This window comes from Mus caroli, unplaced genomic scaffold, assembly GCF_978045245.1.
Source record: "Mus caroli unplaced genomic scaffold, Mus_caroli_1 scaffold_17, whole genome shotgun sequence".
Taxonomy (NCBI): domain Eukaryota; kingdom Metazoa; phylum Chordata; class Mammalia; order Rodentia; family Muridae; genus Mus; species Mus caroli.
The window spans coordinates 29,770,503-29,784,619 of record NW_028227272.1 but is presented as its reverse complement, the minus strand read 5'-3'; the positions used below and the strand labels follow the sequence as shown (position 1 = coordinate 29,784,619).

General features: G+C 49.1%; 1 protein-coding gene across 1 annotated transcript in view; it reads right to left on the bottom strand.

Moving 5' to 3' along the window:
- Window positions 1-3,088: 3,088 nt before the first annotated feature.
- Window positions 3,089-14,117, bottom strand: part of Muc4 (mucin 4, cell surface associated) — a 49,573-nt gene continuing 38,544 nt past the window's right edge. Inside the window, exons 17-25 of the mRNA XM_085832184.1 lie at window positions 13,860-13,997; window positions 10,522-10,703; window positions 9,532-9,691; window positions 8,498-8,671; window positions 7,725-7,798; window positions 6,618-6,688; window positions 6,311-6,537; window positions 4,511-4,673; window positions 3,089-3,645 (exon numbers count right to left, since the gene is read on the bottom strand). Coding sequence (XP_085688310.1) covers window positions 3,450-3,645; window positions 4,511-4,673; window positions 6,311-6,537; window positions 6,618-6,688; window positions 7,725-7,798; window positions 8,498-8,671; window positions 9,532-9,691; window positions 10,522-10,703; window positions 13,860-13,997 — 1,385 coding nt within the window. The 3' untranslated portion in view covers window positions 3,089-3,449. The remainder of the gene's footprint in view (window positions 3,646-4,510; window positions 4,674-6,310; window positions 6,538-6,617; window positions 6,689-7,724; window positions 7,799-8,497; window positions 8,672-9,531; window positions 9,692-10,521; window positions 10,704-13,859; window positions 13,998-14,117) is intronic.

Sequence of the window (14,117 nt, the reverse complement as noted above, 5' to 3'; positions counted from 1 at the left end):
CTTGCTTAAGATCTTAATCCAAAGAAAATACCTAATTAAAAAAAAAAAGATTTTAATCCAAAAGAGGAATAAGAAAAAGTGAAGTAGGCGGGGAGAAGAAAACCTGAAATACCAGCGCTTACATCCAGCGAATGTTAATGCGCATGCCCAGTTGCTCAATCAGCCTGCCCACAAGGATGTCCAGGCCAGAGCTTACACCAAGCGAGTGCTAATGCGCAAGCCTGAAGCTTCTCACTAGGCCTGACCACGTGGATGTTGAGGCCAGAGCTTACATCCAGCGAATGTTAATGCGCATGCCCAGCTGCTCACTCGGCCTGACCATATGGATGTCGAGGGGACCCTGCACACTCAGTGCTCCCAGATCTGAAGTTCTTTTTTTTTTTTTTTTTTAAAGATTTATTTATTTATTATATGTAAGTACACTGTAGCTGTCTTCAGACACTCCAGAAGAGGGCGCCAAATCTCGTTACGGATGGTTGTGAGCCACCATGTGGTTGCTGGGATTTGAACTCTGGACCTTCGGAAGAGCAGTCGGGTGCTCTTACCCACTGAGCCATCTCACCAGCCCCTAGATCTGAAGTTCTTAATCTCACTTGCGGCGTCTCCCTTTGCTCAGTTCATTCCACTTGCACCCTTCAGCCGCTCATGCCGCTGAACCATTAATCATTTTCCTTTCTCTCTCATAGTTTATACAAGAAAATTCAACCGGTTTCTTTTCCTCGAACAATGGCCAGCACTCCACTCTCCCCACGAACTCGCCATCCCGGCAACCATCATTCAGGTGGGCTAAGATGCTACTGTCTCTCACCATGACTACAGACTCCCTGTTGGTACCTGTGCCCACCTGAACACCCGGTCTCATCCCCGGATATTAGCTGGAAACTTCTCTTCCTAGCATGTGGCAGGCCTGTGCTTCATACTCTTCCGTTTCATTCAGAGGAAAAGCCAAATTTGGGCAACAGCCTGTAGAACAGGTGAATGATGGGTACTGCTGTAGCTGCCTCTCTCGGCTGTTCTCTGTAAGCCGCAAAGCAAGGAACTTGGCTGTTCCTTGGATGCGCCAGATCTGCTCAGGTCTTGGGTCTTGGGGCCTTTGTGTGTATTGTTCTGTCTGCTTAGAAGGCCTTGCCTCCAGACATCTGCTCAGTGCCTCCTCCCTCTCCACCTCCTTCTGCCCAGCCTCAATATACTCTACCCACAATGCCCTTTTCACGATACATACCGACTGCCATTCTTCTTTGATATACCTGATAAAAAAAAATTTTTTTTTTTCGAAACAGGGTTTCTCTGTGTGGCCCTGGCTGTCCCAGAACTCTGTAAACCAGGCTGGCCTCGAACTCAGAAACCCGCCTGCCTCTGCATCCTAAGTGCTGGGATTAAAAGTGTGCACCACCACTGCCCGGCTACCTGATACGATCTTTATCACCGGTCCTTCAACTATAATCATATCCTTTGCCCATTGTGATGTCCCTAGCTCCTTGCACATAGTCAGTACTTTGTGTGTTGTGGTTGTAGCTCAGTCTTGGAGCAATTTCTCAGCAGGAACAAAACACTGGTTTTAATTCCCAGCATTGAAATAATGACCAAGCTGCTCTATGAGTATGTTAAGTAGTTAATAAAAACAACAGATGGCTCTGTGGCTGCTCTGAATAAAGGGGTGTGTGTGCTTTCAGCTGACGTCCTTGTGTTCTCGGCGTGGGGCAGGAATGAGCTTCATAGAGTGGTTGCAAATGATTCAAACTCTTATGATGGTGTGTTTGGTGTGGTATTTGGTGTGTGTGTTTGGTGTGTGTGTGTTTGGTGTGATTGGTGAGTGCCTTAAACAGAAGAGAGACCATGCTGTATGCTGAGGAACATTCAAGGATGTCTAGGGTGCTGGAAGACACTCAGTGAGTAAAGACAGTGCTACCAAGCCTAATGATCTGAGTTTGACCCCTGGGACACACATTATGAAAACAGAGAACCAGCTCCCTCAAGCTGTCCTCCAACCTCAACACACATGCTGCCCCTCCCCCTCCTGTACACAAAATAAACAATGATTTTAAAAAAATGTCTCCTACTACAGAGTAAAGTTAGCAGGGGATGTTTAGCATCAACAGAGATAACAAGACTGGACAAAAAAAAAATCGATTTGCATCACACTTAGCAGAACAGAGTGTCCTTGCTCTACAGAGAGACCTGCAGGCCAGCAGAAAGAGGGACACATAGCCAAAAGAGGTCGCTCACAGAAGGAAGATGTGGTGCCTCCCATGGAAAAAGAATTGACTCTGCTAGCAAGGACGGGGAAATTAATACAGTGAGAGTCTTTCTTGTGTTTCACATGGGTAGGTAAGGATTTCTAATCTCTTTTAAGATTTATGAAAAATTTTAATAAGTGAGGATACATTATTAAGTATTTTAAGCATGGATGAAACTAGTACAGGATTTTGGAGGCAAACCTGACTAATTATTTGACAATTTAAAGCCTTGAAAATGGGCCAAGGGCCAGCTGGGCTCTGCCCTGATGAGCAAATATGTGGCCTCTAAGTGAAGTTTAACCCTTTGGTTAAGTCAAGTGACAGAGAAACAGAAAAGAGACCTGTCTGCTATATGCAAAAGAGGCCAAGGGCACAAGCTCTCCTCGTATAATAAAAACTCACTCCCTGGGGAACTGGGGTCCTTTGGGAAATACTCCAGTCTTCCCGAATGTGACTTCTATAACCTAATCTATTTGTACTAGGCTCTGCCTCTTGAAGGTTTACCTCTCCAACATGGCTGTGCCAGGGACCAAGGCTCCAGCACAGAAGTCTTTGGGAACCCAGTGCTCCCGAAGCATTGGCTGAGGTGCAGGGCTGGGTGAGACAGGAGGAAGCAAGGACCAAGCCAGCGTTGAGGCCACCGATGCAGCAGCATGGGGCAGCCGGGAGCTGCCATAGGGCTGGGCTCCACCATCTGACTTTTCCACACCCCAACCCCCCTAATATGCAACTGTCACAACTATGTTTATGAGGAATGGAAGAACGTGCTGTGCCTAACGTTACAGCCACCAGAAGAAACCTGGTATGGAATCCATAATTTGAAGACATAAAAAGATAGAGACTTTATTTAAATAGATTTTAATGAGAAGTAAGCCCGTGTTATATGTAAAAACATCTTGGTAAATGTAAAGCCAGTCACATCCATTAACTCTGGGGTGTGTGTGTGTGTGCGCGCACACAGTCTGCATTCATATATAAGCAATATCCTCCTTCCTGATATATCTGTGTAGAAACCCATCCATCTGTATATTTGGCCACCATGGCCTTTTTCTGTACCCCCAGTCTACTAAACAGGTAGAGTCTGGTTTATTCACTCTTGGAGAGTCTCAAATCATCTTCATGCCGCAGGCCCTTTCCAGTCCCCCAGAGCAGAGGCAGACTGAGGGATGGGTCCCGAGGTCCTAGGTGCAGCTGCCCATCAGGGACAGGGCCTCACAATTCTGAGTCCAAAGGGTAGGAGAACTTGTTCTTGGAGCAGCCGCAGAAGTGAAAGATCATAAATGCTAAGATCCCCAGTAGCAAGAGGGCGCCCAGGGTTCCGAAGAGCATCCCGTAGAATGCCCCAAGTTTCACACTTAGGTGCTCACAGTGTTCGCCCGAGGATGTGTAGATGGTGAAGGATGCGCAGCTGAAGACAGAGAGAATGCATTGTGGTCAGTGAGGAGGCCTTCCACTCCTGGGGACCAGGGGTTATGCAGGACAGGCAGGGCTATCAGCTGAGTGGAGGGTCTAGCCAGCTCTAAGGCCATTTTGAATTGAGGTCACCAATCAAAGGAGGGAGGCATAGCCTTAAAAACCACATCTGGGTAGCTCATTCTATACCACCAGGATGGCTCAGAAGGGTGGCAGGCAAAGGTATGTGTGCCCAAACAGCCACAAACCCATTCCCTTATCTCCCAAAGGGTGCCCTGCACCCTCGACTCGGCTCATCTCCTTTGACCAGTCCTGAACAAGAGTGAACAGGGGACACTGGAAGACAAGCCCCTGTGTCCCTGAAGACTTAGAGTCCTCTCCTCGGGGAAGACACAGTTTGTTAATGTATGGAGGAGGCCTAAGGAACCAGCTTCAGGGATGTCCCTAGACTGAGTCCCCTGGGCAGAACTGGGACCAGTTAAGACACTGGGACTTTTCTACAAGGTCTGGAGGGTATCCATTCTTAGGAAGCTCTGGTACCCTGGTATTTTACTTCCTGGGTGCCTACTGGAGCCTCCTCTCTCTTCAGTGCAGTATTCCCCAAGTCTGGAATGGTTGGAGTAACCTTTTGTGACTAGCTTGGCTTTCAGAAGCAATGTACGCCTTTCTCTTCCATGCAGAGGAGTGCCACACACCCTTCTCCTACTGCCCACTTTCTCTGCTTCTCACCCTCCAGCCACTGGGAAGCCATCCCACTGTCAAGTCTTAGGAGGGGACATTGTCTTCCTGGGCCTACTGTGGTGTCTCGTCAAATCTGAGTTCCCCAGTGCTTTGCTTTCCGGCCCCAGGCCCCTACCCACCTGCATTGGGGCCCATCTGGCAGGTGCTTGCATTGGCCTCCATTTTGACAGTAGCCCTCACTACATGGGGACACACAGGTGACACCATCCTGTGGGCTGTAGACCAGGTGGTAGTCTTTGTAGCCATCACATGCGAAGTACTCGTCCAGCTTACTTAGGTTCACTGTAGGCAGGAAAAGGATACATGAGTAAGCAAACCACAGAGGTAAATTCATCCCTTTTCCATCAGGTAGTCAAGTTTCAGGCAGGTGTTTATCCTGAGAAACATCTGGTCAAGTGCCTAGAGTCCTGGATCTGTAGCATTTTCTTTTCTTTTTTATTTGTGTAACTGCATGTTTCCTAAACTTTCTACAATAAACATTGTATTTTCTTCTTCCCTAGCTTGCTTGCATCCCTCTCCCTCTCCCCTCCCCCCCCCCCGCTCCCCCTCCCTCTCTCTTTCCCTCTTGGTTTTTCCAGACAGGGTTTCTCTGTGTAGCTCTGTCTGTTCTGGAACATGCTCTGTAGACCAGGTTGGTCTGGAACCCACAGACATCTATCTGCCTCTGCCTCCAGAGTGCTAGGATTAAAGGCATGCACACTACCACCTGGCTCTCCTTTCTTTCTTTCTTTCTTTCTTTCTTTCTTTCTTTCTTTCTTTCTTTCTTTCTTTCTTTTCTTCCTTTCTTCCTTCCTTTCTCTTTTCTTTCTTTCTTTCTTTCTTTCTTTCTTTCTTTCTTTCTTTCTTTTCTTTCTTTCTGATATGAGCTCATGTAGCCCAGGTTGGCCTCAAATCTGCTACATAGCCAAAGCTCTCATTGAGCTTCTGACTCCCCTAAAAGCCTCTTGGGTGCCTCGATGCATTTTCTGTGGTGAACACAGTCGGGGCTGCCCCCTTACCTGACTGTGCCTGTCTCCCCACTGCAGCTACCCAATGCACAGTAGTTGGAGAGACTTCACTTTACTGCTCTAAAAGGCAGGAAGCATAAACTGGTTTCTAGAAGCCGCTCTCATCAGGTGCTAGACCCAAGTTGAATAGCAGTTTCTCCCAAGTTGGGCATAGTCCCTACCCTATTCTCTGCTCCATTTCAGAAGCTAGGGAGGGGGCTGTTCCTCTTTCTCCCTTGCTCCCTGCCCAGGAGAACCAGAGGCTGCCAGAAACCCCATCCCATTTTCCCATTGGGACCATGTGTTCTGGCTTGAGTTGGGCCACATCCTTTCAGAAGGAGTCCTCTCTCCTACCAGTCTCTAGATTCTTCAGTTGGAGGACAAGGTGTTAGGATTAAGGGACTCTGTGTAGAACTCTGTGTAGGTGAGGGGGGAAGCCCTTGTGTGTTCAGCATGATGATAGTTTAAGAAGACCGTGAATGGTTTTACTAAAGGAAGTGGAGCCAGCTGGGTGCTGTGGTGTTATCCCTGAAATCCCCACACTTGTGAGGCTAAGACAGGAGGATTGGGAGTTTGAGGCCCACCTGAGCTACACAGTTAGATCTTGTCCCCAACCCCAAGCAAGCAAATAAGAAAATACACTGAAGCCATCAGACAGCCTGGAATTGAAATAAATACCAGTGACACTTCCACATGGGCCCACCAGCTACATCTTGTGTCCTTGTTCTGAGTCTAAAAGTAGCTGTTGTGGGAAGTTTTAAATTCATTCAAAGATTTACAGACAGCCAAGCTAACTTAACCTGCTTCAGCTGTGGACCTGCTGCACACATTACTTTCTACCAAGGGTTGACATGGCCTGCAGATCTGTCACGGCCCTCTGTTTGCTTTTCTCCTCTAACGAATCCCTGCATTGTCTCCAAGATAGTGACTCACGAGCCATCCTGTCCTGGACATCTGCCCTTGAGATGGGGAAGAAGTGGACGTCCTTCCTGGCTCCTCCACTCCTCTTCTGCCGAGCCTGCAGGTGGAAGGCCTCCATCACAGCGCCTATCAGCTGGTTGTTCAGGTAGTGGATGAGCGGGCCCCTGGGACGGTACTTGAAGTGGGAGATGACCTTCCAGTGATGAATGGACTTGCTCGAGGGCTGTGCTCCGGGAGAGCTGTATGGAAGGGGTACAGCGGGGGGGTTTGAGGAGCAGGAGAGAGGGAGAGGGGAGCCATGGGGGACAGCTTCACTTACGTTCGTATCAGTTCCACTAAGCTGTTGGAGAAAAAAGCCCGCATGTCCAGGTTCTCTAGTATGTACGCCACCTACAATGGAGGAAGATGGGGGATGGGAGGATATAGGCCTAATGAGGATTAGAGAGGCCTCTCCCAATTTTGAATGTGGGGCCTAGATTGCTCTTTTCATTCCCACACCCAGGCTCAGGTCAGTGGCCGACCTGGGTCCTTGCTTAATATTCAGCGGTTGAAGAATGTGGCATTCTTTCCCCTCTGCCGTAACGTTGCCAGGGGAACATGCGAGACGAACATCTCTGCTCCGTCTCTGATCCCAGTCCACCCTCATATGTACCAAACACAAACTCTTCAGCTAAGCCCTAGAGATGTCCAGGTGCCGGGGCTGTCACCTGTTATATCCAAAGAGCCTTTGGTCAAGGGTAGCAGATGAATGTCACCAGACCTGACTCGTTGGGATTTAATGTCTCTGGCAGTCAGGGTATTAATAGTAATAATCACTTTGAATTATGCCTGTTGTGTTTCAGTACTAAGTGCTTTACACTATTATCATTTAAGTCTTAATACAACCTACTGATGGGTACTACTTATTATCGTCCACTTTATATACAAAGTTGATATAAATAGCTTGTTTAATTATTTAATTATTGCTTGTTTAATTATTGCTCCTGCTCTAGAGAGAAGCAGGGTAGAGTTTCAGGTTCCTGTGTATAGGAGTCTAGAGTTCCTGCCATTCACCAATCTGGCTACTTTGCTTAATGGGGATATAGACAAGGTCATGGTATCAGAGGAGTCCCCGTGCCCTCTGGGGAATCAGGGAGGAGGTGACTTCTGCCATATAGCAGCCAGAGAGTGAGAATCATGGAGTACCCAGAGGGACAGACTGGAGTGACGTGCCACCCGAGATTCTTCTCAGGGCAAGCTGGTGATTCTAACACATTCTGTGGTCTCTAATCCTGAAGCTTCCTGGCATCCTAGGCCCTTGAACGGCCCCTGGGCAAGAGGCTCCCCCTCTTTGGGAAATTAAGGTAGCTGAAGGATGTGTAAGCTACTGCAAGGTCCCTGTGAGACCCTTTCAAGATCCACTTCCCACTGGGAGCCCAGCACTGACCGAGGCGTTGACGTCAGCGGCGGAGGCGTTTTCATCCTCCCTGAGAGAGAGCACGATGGTCCTTAAGGGAAGCTCTGGAGATAAAGAAGACCGTCTCAGGCCCAGAGGGTTCCCAGACTTATCCAACTTCTATCCTGTGCGGCTCAGAGAGACAGCTCCGTCCACCATGGCAAGGTCACTGAAAGCCAGCGCCCCGCTGCTCCTGTACTGGCCAGGCCATCTGTGTAAACGTGAGCTTTTCCACCCAGCCACTTTATTTCCTGAAATAACAACTCTGAGACTGAACTATTATCAATAAATTCTTAGGCTGAAAGCTTTGGTTTATTCCCAATAGCTCATAACTTTTTCTATTCTAAGTTTCACCACAAGGCTGGTTATCTCTCCACAATTTCATGCCACCCTCTTCCTAAGAGTTTAGAGCAAATCTCTCTCCGCTGACTATCGCAGAAATCCCCTCTCTGTACCTTCTACCTCCCTATTTCCTGCCTAAGCTAGGAGGCCAACAGCATCTTATTGACAGTTGATGCTTCCACACGATGCACAAGAGATTCTCTCTACACTTCTGAGGCTTCTTCTGCCTCTGTCTGTCCTCTGCACACGTCCGAGGCTGGTGGTTCACACTGGGAGAGCTCTCCTCATCATGTCCTCCAGCCTCAAACTCACCACCTCAGTTCTGATCTGTGCCTTTGAGGAACTTGGACCTCAGACACTGGTTTTCCTTTCATCCCCATATATGAGAGTCGACTGGGGCTGGCAGGAGCAGTTAGTCATACCCATAGAGATGGTGGGAGTGAAACTGTTCCCAGCCAGGAAGCAGCGGTTATCAGTGAAGGCAGGGGGACAGGTGCAAGTGGGCTGGCAGCCTGGAGCCTCAGAGATGTCGCAATGGCCATTGTTATAGCAGTAATTCACGGGACAGGAACGGTTTGGGCAGGAGTCCTCCAGAGCTGTAAAGGGAGAAGGGGAATCAGCCACGCCGTGACGAGGCAGCTGATGGGCGATGAGCCGCCTGTTGGAGCCTAACCCTAGGATATCTTGTTTGGTTCTCCCTCCCCCCCAATGCTTGCCCATCCTGTATTGTGCTCGTCACTCTGAACCCCACACTGCCTTCCCCACATCTTCCTCAAGCGTGTCTCTGTAAAGCAACCGTTCCTTCTGCCAGGTGAGTGGTTTTTCCCCTCTGCACAGGGCATGGCTTGCTGACCAGAGCATCCTTGCCAGAGAGGGACCCAGAAGCTGGTGGGAGAAAGATGTCAGTCTGCTTCCTCCCCTTCTCCCCTCACATCTGTCTCCTGGTCCCACCCAGAAGGCGCCAGTCTCCTGGTTGTGTGTGGCAGCCTTAGAAGATTGGAAAGGTTGCACTGTCACCTCTGTCATGGTGACAACACTGGCTCAGAGGAAGAGGAGCAGACGCATAGGAAAGAACCCAAAGGAAAACTGAGGTTCTGAGGTCCCCATAGCAACACCTCCAGATGCCCCGATTTGTCAAAGGCAGAGCCCCTGAGCACTGTGTCTCTGAAGATGCTCAGGTACCTGAGAGCCTAGCTAGCCTCTGATCAATTAGCCTTATCCATCAGTCTTTCCCTATGTTTTCTCCAGCAGGGTCTTGAGGCTGCTCTGGTCCAGGCCCATCCTCGGCTTCTGCATCCTCTCCTGCATCCCCACACTATCTCCCACCCCTTTCTAAGTCCTCCCCCATCACAGCTTCTTATCATGAGGTGAAAGACACATTGCTAAAGACAGAAACACCAGAACCCTTGAGCAATCACCTGGACCTCCTCTTGCCAGGGCCCTGTCCCACACTCACCTGCACAATGACGTCCATCTCCAGTTGTGTTTGGAGGGCAGGCCTCACAGCCCTTCCCAGGAATGCAGTTCACGTTAGGGAAGCATGGCTCATCACACGGGTCCTTGGAGCGTTCACACAAGCGGCCAAAGGTGTCCCCATCACACTTGCAGCTGGTCACCTGAATGACAGCAGGGCTGCTGGTGTCCACAAGCTGAAGACCATCTGCCCTGACACTTCTGCCATGAGAAGCCCCGCTGTCTCAGTCCCTCCGGCACCGTCCTGAACAGGCCAAGACTGTGAGTACCTTCCCAAAGCTACACAATCCCCCACCTGGCCCTGTAGCAGGCTCTCAGCTTCGCCTCTCTCAGAGCATACCTCCTTCTCTGGAATCCTTGGTAGAGCAAGATAGGGGGAGAAACAGAGAGAGGGGAATAAAAAAAGCAAAACTGCAAAGCAGAAATAAGGCAAAATCTGTGGACTTGGGTCAAGAAGCTCGACCACAAGTGTGGACGGAGAGGATCTTCTCCAAACTGAAGAAGGTACACTTCCTCAGACTGAGGAAATAGCCAACAGGGCTGGGAGACAGAAGGCAGCATCCCATGCCCTCTTCCCAACCCCACAGAGAGGTGAGCTACCGTCTATAATGCTCTATAAGGGCTTCTTGTGGCTGGGCATAGTGGGCTCAGGTCCCCTGGTCTGGAAGGAGTCAGGGCAGCTACGCTGGAGACCTCTATCCCGAAGCACAGGTAAGCCTTCCAGTCCTACATCTCAGTGCCATGGTGGGGAACCATGGGGAAGGCTGAGGTGAACATTTTAAGCCCGATCGAGTGGGAGGTGCTCTAGGCAACGATGGATGTTCCACTTGACACACATGTTTGTAGCCCAAGATGGCCCCTGCGCCACTCACCCACCACAGCTCCATCCTCCTCCCTATATACACTTGCCCGGGAGAGAACACACTCACAGCATCCCTCCACTTGCCCGCCTCCCCCAGCCTCCACTACTCACCTCAAGGGAAGAATTGCCCTCTTTGCTGGTCTCATTGTACAAACACTGCTCCTCCTTACTGCAGAAGCAAGCCACGGTCTTGGGCTGGAGTACCGATGACAAGTTAGTCCTGACATCCCTCGCTAGAATCTCCAGGGCACATGCTTCTGGGGATGTCGGTGTCCACTGCAAACTCCCGTTTTCTGTCCAGAGAAAAGGCGACCTCAGTGTCTGGGGGAGCTCTCCGCTCTGTGGTCAGTGCATCCTGGCATCTAACACTCAGACTATGGAGCTGGTCCTCCCACACCCTCAGGCATCCTTCTGAGCAGAGCTGGGGTTCCCAGGGTGATGGTGGTCATGCTCCCAGCGGGAGGGAGGCATCACCTGCTGAACATGCTGGGTGTAGGTAGAAATACACATAAGGGAAGGCTCCCCACGCCCTAATGAAGAGGCCCCTGAATGCATCCCTGCCTGTGGCTGTACCAGGATGGGTCATGCTGGGGACCAAGCATGGTCCTCTTAACACATCCCCAAACTTCAGGGTGGAATGGCTTCACCTCCCAGCCTCTCTTCTGCCTTCTTAATGTCCCGTCCTCTGACTTTCCAGGCCTGGGGTAATCATCAAATGTCAGAATACAGAGAAAAAAGAACAGCTTGGAAGGAACAGAGAGTAGGGGTGGAAGGGAGTTAACTTCATACCATCGCTTTTCAGGATGCCCAGGGTGGCAGAAAGCCGTATACTGCCGCTGCATGCCAAGGTTGTGCCATAAGGAACAAAGAACGTGTGACAGAGTGACCCCTCCGTGCCCAGAAAAGCAAAATGAGATAGTTTGGTGGTCAGAGTCCAGAGACAGGTCCCTGATGATTCTGGTTTAGCAAAGAAAGTCACCATCCCTTCCCACTTTGGCCCTTTAACCCAGCTGCCAGCCCAGGTCCTCAGATCCCATTACTAAGAAGGGAAGACGGATTGTGTTAGTCCCAATCCAGAAAATCAGGCAAGGAGACAGAAAACCAGATAAGCATAGCTAACGGCCATCAAAACAGCAAAAAGTACCAGGGAAGCTGTTTATATGTTTTAATCTCATTCCACAGTGTGTTATTCATTTAATAGATATGATAATGCTCTAAACTCATTGGTTTTATCACATGTATTTATCTTGTGTGTGGGGGATAGGGGAGCATGTATTCACGCCATAGTATTCATGTGGTGGTCAGAGGACAGCTTGCAAAACTTGGTTTTTTCCTTCTACTACATAGGTCCGAGGGATGAGACTTAGGTCATCAGGTTTGGTGCAAGTGCTCTTGCCTGCTGAGTCATCTCACCAGCCCTGAAAACGATGATGATGATGGTGGTGGTGGTGGTGATGATGATGATGATGATTTTTCAAGGAGGCAGGGTTTATGGGTGTAGCCCTGGCTGACCTAAAACTCCCTCTGTAAGCCAGGCTGGCCTTGAACTCAGAGATTTGAATGCCTCTGTCTCCTGAGTTCTAGGATTAAAGGCGTGTACTGCCACCACTAGGCTAAACTCGTCTTTTTAATGTTCATTCTTGATTATTCTAATAACTTGGTAAATGCTCCATGATGGTTAACAACGGCGCATATAGCTGCTCAAGGTGGTACATACCTTTAATTCCAAGAGGCAGAGGCAGGCAGGCAAACTTCTGTAAGTCCAAGTCTAGCCTGTTCTACATAGTGAATTCTAGGATAGCCAGAGCTAGCTAATGAGACCTTGTCTCAAAAACTGCATGTTATTAAATGGAGGTAAAATGGCCTTTATAGTACCTGTGTGTATCCAGAGTCAGTCTACCCATTCAGTTAAATTTATCTAAACTCCTACTGCTACTCACTTGGGGAGCCCCCCCCCCATTCTGAACTATAGGTATTATTTTGTTTTTCTCGAGACAGGGTGTCATTCTGTATCCCAGACTGGACTTGGTCTCATGGCAATCTCCTTCCTACCAGAAGGACTGCCTGCCTGAGCGGCTATGACCAGCTGTGAGTACCAATCTTCAGAAATGCTGTTTCTCAGGGGCTGGAGAGGTAGCTCAGTGGTTAAGAGCATGCTCTGCTCATTCAGAGGATGGGAGTTCAGTTCCCAGCACCTCCCTCGGGCGCCTCACACTGCCTATATAACTCCAGCTCCAAGGGGATCCAACACCTCTAGCACCTGTTCATACCTCTACCCACAGAAGCACATAGTTGAAGTTAAAAAGCTCAAGGTTAGGGCTGGAGAGATGGCTCAGCGGGTAAGAGCACTGACTGCTCTTCCGAAGGTCATGAGTTCAAATCCCAGCAACCACATGGTGGCTCACAACCATCCTTAATAAGATCTGATGCCCTCTTTTGGTGTGTCTGAAGACAGCTACACTGTACTTATATATAATAATAAATAAATCTTAAAAAAAAAAAAGCTCAAGGTTCCAGGTTTAAGCCCATCACAGAGGGGAAGTTGGCTAATCATCACATCCAATCAAGCCCATGCTGCCTGCTGCTCGCTTTGCAAGCTTCAGCTCTGCCAGTTTCTTCATTCTTAAACAGCTCAAAGCTTGGCCCATGAATCAGTGCCACCCACGTTCATAGGTCACCATAACTGACACTCAAGACACCCCTCACCACTGCAACAAACATGCCCACAGGTCAGCCTTAATGAAGATAACTCTTCACTTTAGACCCCCCCCCTTTCAAATAATTCTAGGTTGGTTAAAAACCCCCATCACACTTGTTCTGAGGCTGAGCTGGGAGAACCTTAAGTTTGTTTGTTGCCTAGGTTACATAGGAAGCTTCAGACCAGCTTGGGCTACTGTAGAAAGAACCTGTCCCACAGAGAGAGAGAGAGAGAGAGAGAGAGAGAGAGAGAGAGAGAGAGAGAGAGAGAGAGAGAGAGAGAGAGAGAGAGAGAGAGAGAGAGGAGGGAAAAGAAGAGAGAGAGAACAAGATGAGAGGAGGGGAAAGAAAGAAAAATGTCAGGCTGGAGAGATGGCTCAGCGGTTAAGAGCACTGGTTCCTCTTCCAGAGGTCCTGAGTTTAATTCTCAGCAACCACATGGTGGCTCACAACCATCTGTAACAGGGATCTGTTGCCCTCTTCTGGTGTGTCTGAAGACAGCTACAGTGTACTCACATACATGAAATAAATAAATAAATCTTTTTTTAAAATAACAAGAAAGGAAGGAAGAAAGGAAGAAAGACAAGAAAGGAAGGAAGAAAGGAAGAAAGGAAGAACGAGCAAAATGTCTGTTGGTCTTGAATATTCAAATTTAAAAAAAAAAAAAAGAGGCAGGGCACTGTACAGAATAAAGAGACGTAAGGCAGCCCAAGGTGACTCCTCCCATCCTATTGCCAGCCAAAGATTCATACCAAAGAGCTTGAAGCCACTACATTTCTTGGAGAGGCTGAGTGTGACATCCTTAGAGCTGCTGGTGATCTCAGTGGTCACTGTCTGCCCCTTGTAGGCTTGAATCTTGCTGCTGCAGTTGATAGAGGGTGGGTACTGATCTGAAACAGGAAGCACGGAGACCAGTTATTCACAGGGCGCTCTCCATTCTTCCCTTCCTGCTCTTTCCCCATGACTCTTCCTATGAGTCCTTACCAAGCCTGCGGCCGGCCTCTGGGAGC